We start from the raw sequence: 18971 nt of genomic DNA on the forward strand, positions 1-18971 counted from the left end.
TCCGGACATTCTGTACTCCCGTATATTGAGACTCCTGTATCAGTCCCACCAGGGCATTTCCAGACTGAAGGATGTGGCCTCGCAAAGTGCACTGGTCATGGGTTGATGGGGATATTGGATGCATGGCTTAACAATGCCAATTTTGTCTGACGTAGCAATCTGCTGTACCCCAAGCTTACCAGCTGTGGGACTGGATGCATACGAACTTTATAAGTCTACTCCATGGGACCATGTGGTCAATTTTAACACACTCACACATTCAGATTTCTCATATGTCATTTCAACAGAACATGATGGAGAATATCAGCAAGGCCATTGTATTGAAGGAGCCCCACAAACACCAGTCACCAACAACAGACCACAGTTTCCTTCTGCTGATTTTCAATGGTTTTGCACTCAGAATGGAATCAAGCATATTACCACAAATCTCTTTCACCCTGCATCTAATGGTATGGCCACATATTCTGTACAAAAGTTTAAAACACAGATGAAAAAATTATTCAAATCCAAGCCTATCCATTCTGCATGGCATTATTTTTTATCCTCTTTCTGGGCAATCCTGATTGACAATTTATGACCTGTGGAACATTTGCATGCTTTCCCTCATTGTTCCCTGTTAGATCTCTTGCAGCCTCCATCAATACAACTGGAAGAAGCAGTGACACATTTTAATGTGGGCATCCCTGTCTGGGTGCACATGCGGACATTTGCCTGGCTGGACACGTGGCTTCTTTAACATGCAGCAAGACCGCCAACTGGTCCTGAGGGCCACGCATCATGGCGTTCTCCACTGGCACTGGAACCAGCTCCATATGTGCCATGCCATCCAGAATAAGGTGACCATCCATCCCGTTGTTTTTTTTTTTTTTTTTTTTGCCGAACTTGAGTCTAGAAAATATGGTCACCTTACAGAGAAGGCTCTGTCCCAGGATCTGCCACAATGGCAGAGGCAACCCACCTCGTTCACCCCAGGATGACCAACAGCAAACAAGGGGTTTGGTTTCAGGACATCATAGGCAGTGGGTACCTGGCATTCCCTGTTTTCCAGCCATCGTCCGTAACTCTTATGGATCCGGATCTGGACAATATGTAGAAGGTCCCCCAGTCTGCAAGAGACCTGATGTCAAACGCACAGCTTTATCCAGAACCAGCATCAAGCTGTGAGTCTGAACCTTCATCACCTACTGCCCCTCCAGCGTCAGACTCTGGAGCAGCTCCCCGATTGACAGCATCCAATGGTGCACCCTGTGTTTACAATGTGTCAGTGCGTCAATTGATAGAATTATGCATATGTACAGGGAGGTCACTAGGTGAAGTGCAAAAGTATCCCTCAACCAGTGCCAAGTCACATACCACAACACACGGGGCAGGTTTAAAAACTGCTACATACTGCCACAGTCTCATTTGGCAACTAGCCAATGTTTACAGCAAACTCTCAAGTGTACCTGTTGACAATGACTCTGCACTATGTGGTTTTCTCCTGGACTGTAATCTGGATTTTGTTGTTACCTACCAACGGTGTTCGGCTAGCGCATAGATTTGCCTGTTTGCCTAATGTGCTCATAATTCATCTAATAACTGTTTTTCCTAGAACAAACTGATACTATCTGGATATACAGAGAGTGTGATTTGTATCCAAGAGTTTCCTAGTCAAACCTACAAACAGTGTTCTCCGGCACTGATGTATGAGTTATTCAACAAAATTCGGGGTATTGTACTGACCGCAAGGTATCCACCTCCAAAAGCCTTTTATTTTATATATTTCCAGAAGAGCCAGGAACTGTTATTCCTGTGATTTAATTGCAAATAAGTTGTGCTTAGTACAATCTGTATTGTTGACAAAGCAGACTTACATCTATATCTTTACCTCGCACAAAGTGGCCGATAGAACATGTTTTTCAAACAGATGTAACTTCACTGATTTTCATAAAGAAAAATAACAGTCACATCAAAACAATTCATAATAAATGCAGTTATGACACTCCAGTTTAACTATGAAATATTACACTGTGTACTTATGTTCTCTTAGCTGTACACAATGCTTGGCCTCTATTCCTCAGTTTTCATTCCTTATTGACTCATAATCAGTATAAAGTTACTAGAAGCAATGATTTCACATATTCTTCCAAAACTTATGTCTACTTTGGACAAAACTGTCTTTGTGTAACTTCTGAATGAGCACCTTTCAGTGTGGATGGAACTTCAGCTCATTTTGTAGTACATGCTGTGGTAAAGAACAATACAGATCTTAAGCTGAAGTGCAATGGCTATTGGACTGCCACTGATTCTGAACCATCATTCTCACATTCCCAACACTTTTTGGAGACCAAACTGTACCAGGACAGCCAGCTGATTTTCTCTTCATAGTAGACCCAATAGCGTGAAATTAGGGAATACAATTGAGTGCACTGTTACTATTAGGTATTACCTTTACGCTGCACAACATTAACCATCCAATGAAAGACATCGGGCAGTACTGCTTGAAATACAAAGCAATGTGCATCACATTCCACTATGCCATTTAATAAAACAATGTTCTCACCCAGTAACATCAGTGTATATAGTACCTGTGGAAAGGACCAACGTTATATCAAAAACACTTTTTTTTAATAGTCTGGTGTATTCCTTGGCAGTCACAGACTTTTCCATGCTTTACACATAAAGGGACATCATCTTTAAAATCAATTAAAGCACAGCTAAAAGTGTCATTTGTTTTACAACACAAAACCCTCACTTTTATACATGAATCTTTACTCCGCATTATAATGCCTCCCTTACAGAACCACCTTTCCATTATCCAGGGAAGAAATTATTTAATGCCTCATCTAATTCACTGCAACCAGCAGAAACCTGAGATTTTACACACATCAGTAACAATACCATACTCCCGAAACTCACGACTACTTCTGATAAAAACTGAAGTTTGGAATCTGTCCCAAAAATGGCAAAAATTAAGCCATGTTGGAAAGAAATCATCAAACCAAGCAAAGCAGGGATCAAATGTTCTTATTCAAGGTCTTAGTTTGGTGGACTGTCATTTTTTCATGATTTCTTTGATGGTAAGTTTGTCATTCATACTGTTAACAGCGCAGTTTCTGAGAAATCTCTTTCTGAAACAATAAATATCTGGAATCACTGAACATGCATTTAGATATAAATTTCAAAGAAAATTAATTCTGCTTCATTATAATTATTTTAAAAATTAATTTAGTTTTCGATCTTATAGATGTTTTTCAACACCACTGGACAGGAAATTTCTTCCCAGTTCCATATTAGGTGCTTTCCAGCTTCTCAACATTGTTTAGACTAAGAAACTATCTTGTTTTAAGGACAGTTGCTAGCAAATGCATGTTTCCTAGCTTATGAAAGTTACAGGTTAGACAGACATAACAGGACATCACAAATGCCAACTATTACTATGACCATCAATGAAGAAATTGAAAAAAGAGTTTTCTTTTCACTCTGCAGCAGGATTGCTCTGCAGACAAAATAAAACTATGTGGCAGATTAAGACCTGAACCTGAATCCTCACCTATTATGGGCCTTGCTCTAATCAATTTAACTATCAAGGCATAACTCAGACGCAAGCATCTGACAGAAAATTCCACAATGAATAAAATCGTTTGTTGCCAAACGAAAGATTCACTCTGGAAAAAATCCTTAGGCCATGGGTACATCATGATCACCATAACCTCTCCGCCAAGAGCACTGAATCCACTGATGTATGCAAGAGTGTCTATGGAGATAAGAAACCAACAGAAATTCTCTGATTGTCTGAAGCTATGAGATTGGTTGAGAGTCATACCTAGGTAACTCAGTTGACAAAAATCGTTCTCCTTGAAAGACAAATCTCAAGTCCCAGTCCAGTGCAAAACTTTAACCTATCAATAAATTGTAAAAGAATACAAATTTATCTCTAAAAATACCAAACAAATATCTTAGCCTTCTGTCATCACCACAGAGTCCAAATTACACAATACTACTCATCTGTAATAAGAACATGTATCAACCCCTGACTAAAGTCACAAGATGCCATCAAGTGTAAGTTGTAAGTTCAGAAGGCCCATAAATACAGTTAACAATTCTGGTGAAGAAAAGTGTCTGAGATGCAAAGGATTTTATATATACAGTGACACATAGTGTATATCGTGTAGTATAATAACAAAAGAGGTGGACTCAATTAACTCTAAAACTGAAAACCATGTTGGCGGTCCATTGATACATTCTGAATGCTTTTCGCTTGACACAACTGGTAAACGCTGCTAATAGGGTATAAAAAATTCGGCATTGGTCTTAGACCATCTACTTAAGATATCGACAGGGAACACTGTAATCTATATAAAAAATCTTGGACACCCTGATTATTACTGTCAGGTAATAAAGCTAAAAACAAGCTTGGTAAAACCCAAAACAACTGAAAGCCTACTGATTGCCTCAGACCATAAAATACATATTTTTTGTAGAGCAATGGTAAATTGAATCTGGGATGAAGTGTATATGAAAAACAACAGATGCTAAGTTGTCTAAATCCTGCACACTGTGTAATTTTTGAGGAGGCATTTCCAAAAATAGCCACTTCAATAGCATCAGCTGAGGAAAATAGATGGCTAGCTGCGGGTATTAGAAAGTCTTCCAAGCAAATTTAAAATTCTCAGTTCTTTGCAAATGCACCTCACTGAACCACAATATATAAATTACTATCAGAGGTACAAAATGATATACAAGAAGGTATCACTTGCTTTATAAAAAAAAAATTCAATGACAAAATAATGTGTTTGTTGTTGTGGTCTTCAGTCCAGAGACTGGTTTGATGCAGCTCTCCATGCTACTCCATCCTGTGCCAGCTTCTTCATCTCCCAGTACCTACTGTAACCTACATCCTTCTGTATCTGTTTAGTGTATTCATCTCTTGCTCTCCCTCTATGATTTTTACCCTCCACTCTGCCCTCCAGTACTAAATTGGTGATCCCTTGATACCTCAGAACATGTCCTACCAACTGATCCCTTCTTCTAGTCAAGTTGTGCCACAAACTTCTCTTCTCCTCCATTCTATTCAATACCTCCTCATTAGTTATGTGATCTACCCATCTAACCTTCAGCATTCTTCTGTAGCACCACATTTCGAAAGCTTTTATTCTCTTCTTGTCCAGACTATTTATCGTCCATGTTTCACTTCCATACATGGCTACACTCCATACGAATACTTTCAGAAATGACTTCCTGACACTTAAATCAATACTGGATGTTAACAAATTTCTCTTCTTCAGAAACGCTTTCCTTGCCATTGCCAGCCTACATTTTATATCCTCTCTACTTCGACCATCATCAGTTATTTTGCTCCCCAAATAGCAAAACTCCATTACTACTTTAAGTGCCTCATTTCCTAATCTAATTCCCTCAGCATCACCCGACGTAATTAGACTACATTCCATTATCCTTGTTTTGCTTTTGTTGATGTTCATCTTATATCCTCCTTTCAAGACACTGTCCATTCCATTCAATTGCTCTTCCAAGTCCTTTGCTGTCTCTGACAGAATTACAATGTCATCGGCGAACCTCAAAGTTTTTATTTCTTCTCCATGGATTTTAATACCTACCTTGAATTTTTCTTTTGTTTCCTTCACTGCTTGCTCAATATACAGATTGAATAACATCGGGGAGAGGCTACAACCCTGTCTCACTCATTTCCCAACCACTACTTCCCTTTCATGTCCCTCGACTCTTGTAACTGCTATCTGGTTTCTATACAAATTGTAAATAGCCTTTCGCTCCCTGCCACCTTCAGAATTTGAAAGAGAGTATTCCAGTCAACATTGTCAAAAGCTTTTTCTAAGTCTACAAATGCTAGAAACGTAGGTTTGCCTTTCCTTATTCTAGCTTCTAAGATAAGTCGTAGGGTCAGTATAGCCTCACGTATTCCAGTATTTCTACGGAATCCAAACTGATCTTCCCCGAGGTCGGCTTCTACCAGTTTTTCCATTCATCTGTAAAGAATTCGGGTTAGTATTTCGCATCCGTGACATATTAAACTGATTGTTCGGTAATTTTCACATCTGTCAGTCAGCACCTGCTTTCTTTGGGATTGGAATTATTATATTCTTCTTGAAGTCTGAGGATATTTCGACTGTCTCATACATCTTGCTCACCAGATGGTAGAGTTTTGTCAGGACTTGCTCTCCTAAGGCTGTCAGTAGTTCTAATAGAATGTAGTCTACTCCCGGGGCCTTGTTTCAACTTAGGTCTTTCAGTGCTCTGTCAAACTCTTCACGCAGTATTGTATCTCTCATTTCATCTTCATCTACATCCTCTTCCATTTCCATAATATTGTCCTCAAATACATCGTCCTTGTGTCGACCCTCTTTATACTCCTTCCACCTTTCTGCTTTCTCTTCTTTGCTTAGTACTGGGTTCCCATCTGAGCTCTTGATATTCATACACGTGGTTCTCTTTTCTCCAAAGGTCTCTTTAATTTTCCTGTAGGCAGTATCTATCTTACCCCTAGTGAGATAAGCCTCTACATCCTTACATTTGTCCTCTAGCCATCCCTGCTTAGCCATTTTGCACTTCCTGTCGATCTCATTTTTGAGACGTTTGTATTCTTTTTTGCCTGCTTCATATACTGCATTTTTTATTTTTTCTCCTTTCATCAATTAAATTCAATATTTCTTCTGTTACCCAAGGATTTCTTCTAGCCCCCGTCTTTTTACCTACTTGATCCTCTGCTGCCTTCACTACTTTATCTCTCAAAGCTACCCATTCTTCTTCTACTGCATTTCTTTCCCCCATTCCAGTCAATTGTTCCCTCATGCTCTCCCTGGAACACTGTACAACCTCTGGTTTAGTCAGCTTATCCAGGTCCCATCTCCTTAAATTCCGACCTTTTTGCAGTTTCTTCAGTTTTAATCTACAGTTCATAACCAATAGATTGTGGTCAGAGACCACATCAGCCCCTGGAAATGTCTTACAATTTAAAACCTGGTTTCTAAATCTCTGTCTTACCATTATATAATCCATCTGATACCTTTTAGTATCTCCTGACTTCTTCCATGTATACAACCTTCTTTTATTATTCTTGACCCAAGTGTTAGCTATGATTAAGTTGTGCTCTGTGCAAAATTCTACCAGGCGGCTTCCTTTTTCATTTCTTAGCTCCAATCCATATTCACCTACTACATTTCCTTCTCTCCCTTTTCCTACTACCGAATTCCAGTCACCCATGGCTATTAAATTTTCGTCTTCCTTCACTATCTGAATAATTTCTTTTATTTCATCACACATTTCATCAATTTCTTCGTCATCTGCAGAGCTAGTTGGCATATAAACTTGTACTACTGTAGTAGGCGTGGGCTTCGTGTCCATCTTAGCCACAATAATGGGTTCACTATGCTGTTTGTAGTAGCTTACCCGCACTCCTATTTTTTTATTCATTATTAAACCGACTCCTGCATTACCCCTATTTGATTCTGTATTTATAACCCTGTATTTGCCTGACCAAAAGTCTTGTTCCTCCTGCCACCGAACTTCACTAATTCCTACTATATCTAACTTTAACCTATCCATTTCCCTTTTTAAATTTTCTAACCTACCTACTCGATTAAGGGATCTGACATTCCATGCTCCGATCCGTAGAACGCCAGTTTCCTTTCTCCTGATAACAACGTCCTCCTGAGTAGTCCCCTCCCGGAGATCCGAATGGGGGACTATTTTACCTCCGGAATATTTTACCCAAGAGGACGCCATCATCATTTAACCATACAGTAAAGCTGCATGCCCTTGGGAAAAATTACGGCTGTAGTTTCCCCTTGCTTTCAGCCGTTCGCAGTACCAGCACAGCAAGGCCGTTTTGGTTAGTGTTACAAGGCCAGATCAGTCAATCATCCAGACTGTTGCCCCTGCAACTACTGAAAAGGCTGCTGCCCCTCTTCAGGAACGATTGTCTGGCCTCTCAACAGACACCCCTCCATTGTGGTTGCACCTACGGCACGGCTATCTGTATCGCTGAGGCACGCAAGCCTCCCCACCAACGGCAAGGTCCATGTTTCTTGGGGGGGAAGCAAAATAATATATAAAACACAAGATAAAAGCAAAGTAGCATGGGACGTAATGAAACCAGAAAAGACAAACAGAGGTATAGTGACATACAAATCAAAGATGGGAGTAGAGTAATAGAAGATATTCAGGAGTCGACAAATCTTATAAATGAGTGTTTTTCTGGTATTGCACAGAAGCTGCAACAGAACCTTCCTTAAACACATGTAGCACCCACAAAGAATTGCACTGCAAGCACAATGATGTTTCCCTGAAACACAGCTTGAAGTCAGGAAGACAATATATCAATTAAAAAATAAGTCGTCAGCAGGAATAGTTGAGGTTCCAGCCTCTGTTCTGAAGGCATACATTTACAGTGAACAAACCTTGTTGACGAAAATACTGTGTGTGTCGTTTAGCTTACGTATTTTTCCTGAGAATCTACAGCATTAAACAAGAGTTGGGTTCATACTAAAAAAAAAAGGTTATGCAGAGTATAGAAAACTACAGGTCACTTTCACTATTGTCAGTGTTTTCAGAAACATTGGAATCAATCATGAAAGATAGACTAATGAGTTACATGTATAACTGCAACATACCTAAAGAAGCACAGTTTGTTCTGGGAGAAGTACAACATCAGCCATAACAGAGTTCACAAAAGTAGTATGTGAAGCTTTGGACAAGGACGACTATCACAGGCATATTCTTAGACTTATCCATGCCTTTTGACATTGTTGATAATGTTGTTGATGTTGGTATGGTCTTCAGTCCCAAAACTGGTTTGACATAGATCTCCATGTGAGTCTACCCATGAAAGTCTCTCCATCTCCAAATAACTAATCCAACCTAGACACACGCGCGCGCACACACACACACACACACACACACACACAGGTAAATCCTTGATTTCTCAGATCATGTATCAACTGGTCTGTTTTTGTAGTCAAGTTGGGCTATAAATTTCTTCCTCAATTCAATACAGCACCTACTCATTAGTTACATGAGCTACCCATCTAATCTTCAGTATTCTTCCATAAGGTAGCACCCATTTCATAAGCTTCTATTCTGTTCTTGTCTGAACTGCTTATCGTTCATGTTTTACTTTTGTACAAGGCTACACTCTGGACAAATACCTTCATAAAAGACACCCTAGCACTTCATTTTATATTCAATGTTAACAGAGTACTCTGTTTCAGAAAAGCTTTATTTTTATTTTTATGCACTTTCTGCTTCTCTATCATTAGTTACTTTTCTGCCCAAATATTCAGTTGGTGCCTAAGTTCGTACCATTTTTCCATAAATTTAATAAACACAACAGATAGACATAACAGAGACTTTAGTCGTCAATAATATTTTATTTTTTTTCACTATTTACTACACTCTGCCAACACTGGCGTAACTTTTTAATTCCATGACTGTAGAAATCATGTGGTTTTGAGGTGAAGAACTAATCAAGCCGTGTTCAGAGCCCATTTTCATCCAGAAAGAAAGTTCCTTGAAGGTTGTTTGATAGACTGGAAAAGGTGAAAATCTGAGGGTGCACATACAGGCGAATAACATGGGTGCCAAACAATTTCCCAATCCAACTCTTTATTGGGTTTTTTGTTGGTCTAGCAGCATGCAGGTGGGTGTTATCATGGAGTAGCATCACTTCACGCAGTCTTCCTGGTCATTGTCCTTGTACTGAGTCTGCAAGACATATGAACTGTTGACAATAAATGTCAGCACTGATGGTTACACCTCTGGTAACCAATTCATAGTACACAACATCATTGCTGCTCCACCAGGTGCTTAACATTACCTTTTGTGGATGTACGCAGGTCTTTGTATGGGAAGTTGCTGCTTTGTTTGGGCTCAACCATTCCTTACTTTTCCTGATGTTAGCATAAAGACACAGTTTCTCATCACCAGTAATGATACAGGATAGGAATGGTTGGTGTTTTTCAGGGGCCAACTGATGACGAGCAAGCAGCCACCTGCTGATTACTGTGATTTTGGCTTAGAGCATACGACAACTATACACCCAATTTTTAAACCTTCTCCAGTGCATGCAAATGTCACATAACAGCAGAATGATCACAGTTCACTACATTTGCAAGTTCTCGTGTACACTGATGTGGATCAATGCATCTAAATGATCTTCATCAAACACCAAAAGTCTTCCTGAACATGGAGAGCCACCAATGTCAAAACAATTTTCTTACCATGCTCTCTATCCAATGGCAGTATCTCCACACACTGTGTAAAACTTTCTCGCTCCCCTATACTGAACTCAAACAGAAGAACATGTCAGACATGTTCTGCTTTCCCCACTTGGCATTCCATTTCCTAGTATCTAACAACGCCACTCACTATGATAAAATGACAATATGTAAACTCAAATTGCAATCGTGAACTACAAACAAAAAATGATGATCGATAAATAAACCCATAGCAACTGGAATACCAACATGGGGAGGGGGGGGACCACACTATGAACTTCTGTACCAACCTAATACCAAGACTCATTACTGCTCTCGTATATCCTTCAACATCACCTGATTTAATTTGACTATGTTCCATTAACCTTGTCTTACTTCTCTTGACACTCATCTCACAATCTCTCTTCTAGACACTATCCATACCGTTCAACTGCTCTACCATGTCCTGTCCTATCTTCTCTGACAAAATTACAATATCACTGGCAAACGTCAAAATTTTTATTTCTTCTCCCTGAAAATTACATTCTTCCCCAAATTTTTCTTTGGTTTCCTTTACTGCTTGCTCAATGTACAAATTGAATAACATGGGGGACAGATTACAACCATCTTTTACTCCCTTCTCAACTACTGTTTTCCTTCCATGTCCCTCAACTCTTGCAACTGCAGTCTGGTTTCAACACAAGCTGTTAATAACACCTTTGTTCTCTGTATTTTATCTATGTTACTTTCAGAATTTTAAAGAGTACATTCCATTCAGAGTTGCCAAAAGCTCTCTCTAATGCTACAAATGTACACTTGCCTTTCTTTAACCAACTTCTAGGCTAAGTCCTAGGATCAATTTGCCTCACATGTTCCTACATTTCTCCAGAACCCAAACTGATCTTCTCCAAGGTCAACTACTACCAGTTTTTCCTATCTTTTGTAATTTGTATTAGTATTTTCCAACGATGACTTAAACTGATAATTAAGTCATATTCACACATTAGCGTCTGCTTTCTTTAGAACTGGATTTATTACATTCTTCTTGACCTCCGAGGTTTTTCAACCTGTGTCATTGGGACTTTGTTTCCTCTTCAACCTTTCAGCACTCTGTCAAATTCTTCTCCCAGTATCCTATCTCCCATCTCATTTTCATCTACTTCTTCTTCCCTTTCTACAATAGTGTCTTCAAGCTCATTTCCCTTGTACAGCACCTCTACATATTACTTTCAGTTGGTATTTATCTTTCCCCTAGTTACACGCGATTCTACAGCTTTTTATGTGTCCTCTAGCTATTCTTGCTTAGCAATTTTGCACTTCCTGCCAATCCCACTTTTAGAGGATAAATAATAAATTGAAATTTCATTCTGGAAATAATAAATTGTCTGAAGAGATGAGAAATATTACTACAGTAAACGTTGTTTAAAAAGCCAGCTAAAACATACTTCCCAAGTAATGTGAATGCTATTAAAGATTAATTAGAGGACTCAGAGCAGAGGTTAATAACAAAAGAAGACAACTACAGACCCTGTCACATTACAATACATAATCACAGTGTGATGCTCTTAGAAGCACATGTGCCAACATCTATAGGGCATGAGTTCAACATCTCACTCACCAGGAAGTGATGACGACTCAGTTTTCCAGATGGATTTGATGGGAGGACATGCAAATGTTTACGTCCCTCATCCTGGAGTTACCAGTGAGCATCCATTGTGTGTGCGGTGGTATGGTGCAAAACTATGTTTTATTATATGACAGTTGGTGCAAATTGTGTATAACTGGGACCAACTGTACGAAGGTGTGCAGTTGGTAAGACACTGACTTCGTATTCAGGACGATGGAGTTCGCTCTCTCCCGATTTAGGTTTTCTGTGGTTTTGCTATATGTCAAGCAAATGCCAGGACAGTTCTTTCCGTAAGCTGATCACCTGTCCTATCCTCAAAGAACATACTTATATATTCCACATGTACATTTATTGGCTCTATATATTTTCACTGTATTATGATGCAAAACCTGTATTATTATGAGATGATTCCTGGATGAACGAACAAGTAAAAAATAAAAAGGTAACTGATGATAGTCCATTTATTAATGAGTAGATATGGTTCAACAAGCTGCCACATACTTTGAAAAGTTGTGAAACACAACTGTTCCATAGGAAGTTAAAAGTTTTCCTAGAAAATAAGTGTTTATCTTCACTCAATGGATTCTAAGCAACACACAATACAGGGTGTCCGAGAATTTTTGCAACAAACTTCTACAGGTGTTGGGGGTCTAACATAAGGACTGAGAAATGTATAGCAACCCTACAGCCACAAATGTCAGGGCTTAGTGGCCACAGACGTCAAAGAAACAAGAGTATTTCAATTGAAACATTTATAGGGCATCACGAGTACACACGATGTATGACATGAATACACCTCTAATACTACAACAGATTCTCGAAGTTTGCACTACCAGATGCCACGCATGACAGACACCGAAGGAATATTGACTGACACACACTTAAACACATCAGAAGTTTCTTTGACTGTAGCAGCTGCGCAGATAATTTTTCCGATGATATTTGTTTCAGACTCAACAGGACCACAATACACAAAACTTCGTGGCTCCCCACAGAAAGATATAGACACTCAATAAATCCAGCAAGCATGGGGGCCACGGTGCCAGTCCACCACACCCAATCAATTGAAGCAAGAATGACTTGTTCAAATGCCCATGAACAGCCAGTCCAAAATGAGCAGGCTCCTCATCTTGTTGGAACCACATGCTGTGTCTCACATTTGCTGGAACATCTTCAAGTAGGCGGCATTCCCCGCCAGTACTCTCATGTACAGCAACACCTAGCTGTGTACAACAACATTTATGGACATGGGCTGCTATGATTCTCAATCATTATCCTGTGGCCCATCAGCCCTAGAAGTTTGTCGCAACAATCCTAGGATACCCTGTATATTAAGACAAATGTATGGACCACTACTAAACGAATACATCATTTATATTTATTACAATGAAATCACTGTTTAATTTAAGCATGATGTTTGCAAAAGTTGGGTCACACAAAGAAGGCTACATCAAAAATATTAAATAAATAAGTATGGGATACAAAAAGGCCTGTAACTGAGGTAAAATATGGTTGAATTGCAAAAGCTTACCTATTTGTGCGAGTCAATACAACATTCAACCGCCCAGGAAGAGGTCGAAATTTTTCTGGTATAGACTCCCATGTCTTCCTTCCCATTACAACAGCATTTTTCTTCAGTGGATCGGTAGTACTCTTTGTCATTCTTGAAAAATATGCCAGCTCCTTCCTGCAAAAAAGAATATTTTTATTCATTTCAGCCATTCTGCTTTTCAACATAATGTAGCAATCACACTTTCTAGGTCCAAAAGTGATAAATTTAAATTACAATAACCACATTTTGTGCTTTTAAACTATGTTCATATGTACTCAACATTAAATTATGAAACTATGCGCACTATCTTCCATAGACGGTCAGATGATACTTAATATAAACTGAATTAGAACTCTAGTTGTACAGAGATGTTTAAAATACAGAGTAATTCACCACAGTGACTAAGTACCTGACACACTTCAAACATTTGTTTCAGTTTGTGGATGTGTGTTTCAATAAATAGAAACATTACATTTGCTTCCCATCATCAGAAACTATGGTATTGCTTGATTTAGCATTTCCCACAAGTCACAAAAGTTTGCTATGTGTTAAACACGATTGAGTTCATGTGACCTCAGCTTAATGAGAGTGTTCCTCGAACCATTCTAACATTGTTCAGCTATGACTGGGTGCTGTAAAGTCTTGCTGAAAGTACAAGTAACCTGAAAAGCACTGCACGCGAACATGAACAAATGGCTGCATAAATCTGATTGAAGGCTCCTGTATCGTTCACATATGAGTGACAATGACAATTCTACAAAAAACCCTTGCATCTTCATTATTTGCTACATATAAAGTAAATCTCTGACATATAATAACAGAGGTATACTAATTCCTGCACAAATAATATTGGACTGGGAAGTAAAATTAATACTATTTTGTGCATGTAATTATGTTGAGAGGCCACACACACATATGGTTCCTGAAGTGGTGCAGCAGCCTTTTCAGTAGTTGCAGTAGCAACAGTTTAAATGATTGACTGACCTGGCTTTGTAACATCAGCCAAAAGTGCCTTGCTGCACTGGTACTGTGAACAACTGAAAGCATGGGGAAACTACAGCCATAATTTTTCCAAAGAAGATGCAGCTCTACCGCATGGTTAAATGATGATGGCATCCTCTTCTGTAAAATATTCTGGAGGTAAAACAATCCCCCATTCGGATCTTCGGGCGAGGACTACTCTGGAGGATGTCATCATCAGGAGAAACAAAACCGGCATTCTACGGATTGGAACATGGATCTCAGCTCCTTTAATCGAGCAGGAAGGTTAGAAAATTTAAAAAGGGAAATGCATGCGTTGAAGTTGGATATAGTGGGAATTAGTGAAGTTCGGTAGCAGTAGGAACAAGACTTCTGGTGAAGTGAATAAAGGGTTATAAATACAAAATAAAATAGGCAATGCAAGAGTAGGTTTAATAACAGATAAGAAAATAGGAATACAGGTAAGCTACTATGAACAGCACAGTGAACGCATTACTGTAGCCACGATAGAAACAAATCCCACACCCACCACAGTAGTACAAGTTTATACGCCAACTAGTTCAGCAGATGATGAAGAGATTGAGAAGTGTATGATGAGATAAAAGAAATCATTCAGATAGTTAAGGGGGATGAAAATTTAATTGTGACAGGGTTGGAATTTGATAATAGGAAAATGATGAGAAAGAAAAGTAGTAAGTGAATATGGAATAGGTAAAGGAATGAAAGAGGAAGCTGCCTGGTAGAATTTTGCAAAGGGCATAATATTAATCATCCCAAACACTTATTTTTAAAGTCATGAAAGAAGGCTGCATATGTGGAAGAGATCTGGAGACACCACTGATTATACATTTAACAGCAAGACAGATATTTCAGAAACAGATTTTAAATTGTAAGACATTTCCTGGGGCAGATGTGGACTCTGATCACAATTTATTGGTAATGAACTACAGATTGAACCTAAAGAAATTGCAAAAATGTAGGAAATTAAGATGGGACCTGGATACATTGAAATAATAAGGGGTTGTTGAGAGTTTCAAGAGGAGCATTAGGCAACGAATGACAGGGGAAATGAATACAGTAGAAAACAAATGGGTAACTCTTGAGATATGAAATAGAAATAGTGAAGGCAGGAGAGGATCAAATAGGTAAAAAGACAAGGCCTAGGAGAAATCTTTGGATAAAACAAGATACACTGATGTTTATTAATGAAAGAAGAAAGTATAAAAGCGCAGTGAATGAAGCATGTAAAAGAGAATACAAACATTTAAAAAATTAGATTGATACGAAGTGCAGAATGGCTAAGCAGGAATCACAAGAGGACAAATCTAAGAATTTAGAAGCCTATTTCACTAGGGAAAAAAACAGACACTGCCTAAATCAAAATTAAAGACACCTTTGGAGAAAAGAGAAGCAGCTGTATGAATATCACATGCTCAGGTGAAAAACCAGTCCCAAGCGAAGAAGGGAAAGCTGAAAGGTGGAATGAGTATCTACATGGTCTACACAGGGGACGTCAACCTGAAGGCAGTGTTAAAAAACTGGAATATGATGCAAATGAGGATGAGATGGGTGATATGATACTGTGAGGAGAATCCAGTATAGCAGTGAAAGAACTAAGATGAAACAAGGTTCCACGAGTAGAAGACGGATGAGATGGGTGATATGATACTGTGGGAAGAATCCAGTATAGCAGTGAAAGAACTAAGTTGAAACAAGGCTCCACAAGCAGACGACATTCCGTCAGAACTACTGATGCTGATAAGTTAAGGAAAGGCAAATCTACATAAGTATAATTCGTAGACTTGGAGAAAGCTTGACAATGCCGACTGGAGTATACTCTTTGAAATTCTGAAGGTAGCAAGGGTATAATACATGGAACGAAGGGCTATTTACAACTTCTCCAGAAATCAGACTGTAGTTATAAAGAGTCGAGGGGGATGAAAGGGAAACAGTGATTGAGAAGGGAGTGGGACACAGTTGTACCATATCCTTGACATTATTCAATACGCAACTGAGCAAGCAGTAAAAGAAACCAAAGAAAAATTTAGAGTAGGAATTAAAGTTCAGGGTGAAGAAATAAAACTTTTAGGTTTGCCAATGAAATAGTAATTATGTCAGAGAGCAATGGACTTGGAAGAGCAGTTGAACAGAATGGATAGTGTCTTGATGACACAAGATGAATGTCAACAAAAGCAAAACAACGATAATTGAATGTAGACGAATTAAATCAGTTGATGCTAAGGGAATTTGATTAGGAAACAAGACACTTAAAGTAGTAAATAGGTTTTGCAATTTGGGCAGCAAAATAATTTATGATGGCTGAAAAGTAAAGAGGATATAAAATGTAGACTCGCAATGGAAAGAAAACCATTTCTGATGGAGGGCAATTAGTTCACATCAAATACGGACTTAAAGAGTCCGGAAGATATTTTTGAAAGCACGTGTCTGGAATGCAGCCTTGTATGGAAGTGAAACGTGGATGACAAACAGTTTAGACATGAGGAGAATAGAAACTTTTGACATGTGATACAACACAAAACTGCTGAAAATTAGACGTGTAACTTAACTAATGAGGAGGTACTGAATGGAACTGAGGAGAAATGAAATTTGTGTTGCAACCTGTTCAGAAGGAATCGGATGGTAGGACACATTCTGAGACATCAAGTTATCACTGGAGGGAAGATTGTGATTTTTTTTTGGTGTGTGTGTGTGGGGAGGGGGCGGGGGGGGGGGGGGGGGGGAGGGCAAAAATCGCAGAGGAAAACCAAGAGATGAATACAGTAAGGCAGATTCAGAAGGATGTAGGTTGCAGTAGGTACTGGGAGATGAAGAAGCTATTTGGGGATGAGGCTTGTACAGGATTTAGGAGTCTTAAGAGCTGCATCAGACTAGTCTTTGCACTGAGGAATACAACAACAAATTCAGCTGCAATTACAGAACCGTATGGAAACTCAGAGCTGGCACATTTACTATGGTTGAAGTACAGAAACTAAATACACTTCACTGTAATGCTGAAAAGAACATCCTAACCTGTGGCTTGAATACTCAATTAATGTATTATTTAAAAAAAAAAAAGATTCTCATACTTGTTGCTCCATATCGAAGAATTGATCTTCATTCAAATATTACGTATTCCAGAATTTTAATATTTATTACTGCCACTTTCGTCTCTCAAACGTCGGTACAAAACGTACATGCATGATGTATGTGTAACTGCTCCTGGGAAAACTAACAACTTAATTACTTGTGAAAGAATTATTACATATAGCATCCTGATTGGTAAAGTACAGTTCAGTTTATTGGACCTTAACAGATTAAGAAAAGTTTGGGTCTCATTATCGGTGTTTACCATTTTTATGTTGAAATCACCACATACGGGGTCCATTGTTTCATGCATTATTGTTTTTGTGTCTAATAATCCAATTGTTTTCAAAAAATGTGTCCATGTCGCCACTACATGAGCCGTGTAGGCCCACAGTGATACATGTACACACCTACAAAAATTACCCTACGTTTACTGAAACTGACAAATCATATAGAATGATCCGGATGGTGTGGTAATCCAATGTTTATTAACCCAAAACATACATAATTATATTAAAAATAATCCAAATAGCAAAAAACTTGCCTTAGGTTCCACGGTAATTTACCACCAATCCCTATTCCGTTATTATTACCAACTGCCACGATTATATTGCACTTCATTTATATTACTTCTTGAACACTATCTACGTACAATCAGTTTTGTTACACTTTACCAGCTTTACCGACAACATAAAACCAAGACAAACAATATTATATTCCCGCTCAAATAACCACAGAGTAGAAATATCTTAGAAGTAACCATAGTTTATAAATCAAGAAGGTTATGAGTATCTTAGTATCGATCGGTTGCGCTCGGGTTTGCAGCTAGTGGGGCTTACCGGTTGCAGGCAGTGATAGTTACAATAGTCTTCTGTGTTCTGTTCGCGTGTTTTGGTTATTGTGCGTTTGTTTATATTAATACAACTTTCATTTGGAAAGTGGAAAAATATAGTTGCAATTTGTACACTGCAACATAGGGCAATAATAAAAGATTATAGACCAATTCGCACTGGCAGTCACATCACGTCACATCAAAACATTTTGCAATGCATTTCAAATAGCGGCATTGACACTGGCCGTCCCTTCATGTCACGTCACGGCACCGTCAAGGTTTACTTTATAGTGGTGACTGGTGAGCAAGAAATTGCGAGAAGCTAAACTGCGATTTCAGTCACAACTAGGAGTCCCAAGTAGCCTTTAAAGTCCAACGCCGTGGGCCATCTGTTGGTCGAATTTCGTACTTCTTCCTGCGAACCCGTTGTCTAGCTGCGGTTTCCGTCGCAAGTAGCAACTAAAAAGCAGTTAACATTCAACGCCTTCTGCCATTTGACGGCCTAAGTTCGTACTGCTGTTTTTATTTGTGACACGATATCGAGCCTAACTGCGATTTCCGTCACTAGTAGCGGCTATAAATCGCAAGCAGCAACTAGAAAGCGCAGTTAACATTAGATGCAGTATACTATCTGTTGTCCTACGTTCGTACTTCGCTTTAAGAACCGTATGTCTCACGATATGTATG

General features: G+C 38.9%; 1 protein-coding gene across 3 annotated transcripts in view; it reads right to left on the bottom strand.

The window, feature by feature from the left end:
* Positions 1-18714, bottom strand: part of LOC124555335 (dihydrofolate reductase-like) — a 114857-nt gene extending 96143 nt beyond the window's left edge. The window contains exons 1-2 of one of the 3 annotated variants that reach the window (XM_047129215.1): positions 18292-18714; positions 13367-13522 (exon numbers count right to left, since the gene is read on the bottom strand). In XM_047129215.1, the coding sequence (XP_046985171.1) occupies positions 13367-13497 (131 nt within the window). In that variant the 5' untranslated portion in view covers positions 13498-13522; positions 18292-18714. Of the gene's footprint in view, positions 1-13366; positions 13523-17996; positions 18225-18291 lie in introns of those variants that run through there. The other 2 variants (XM_047129213.1, XM_047129214.1) reach the window with 2 other exon arrangements.
* Positions 18715-18971: the final 257 nt, after the last annotated feature.

The sequence above is a fragment of the Schistocerca americana genome, chromosome X (assembly GCF_021461395.2).
Source record: "Schistocerca americana isolate TAMUIC-IGC-003095 chromosome X, iqSchAmer2.1, whole genome shotgun sequence".
Lineage (NCBI taxonomy): Eukaryota > Metazoa > Arthropoda > Insecta > Orthoptera > Acrididae > Schistocerca > Schistocerca americana.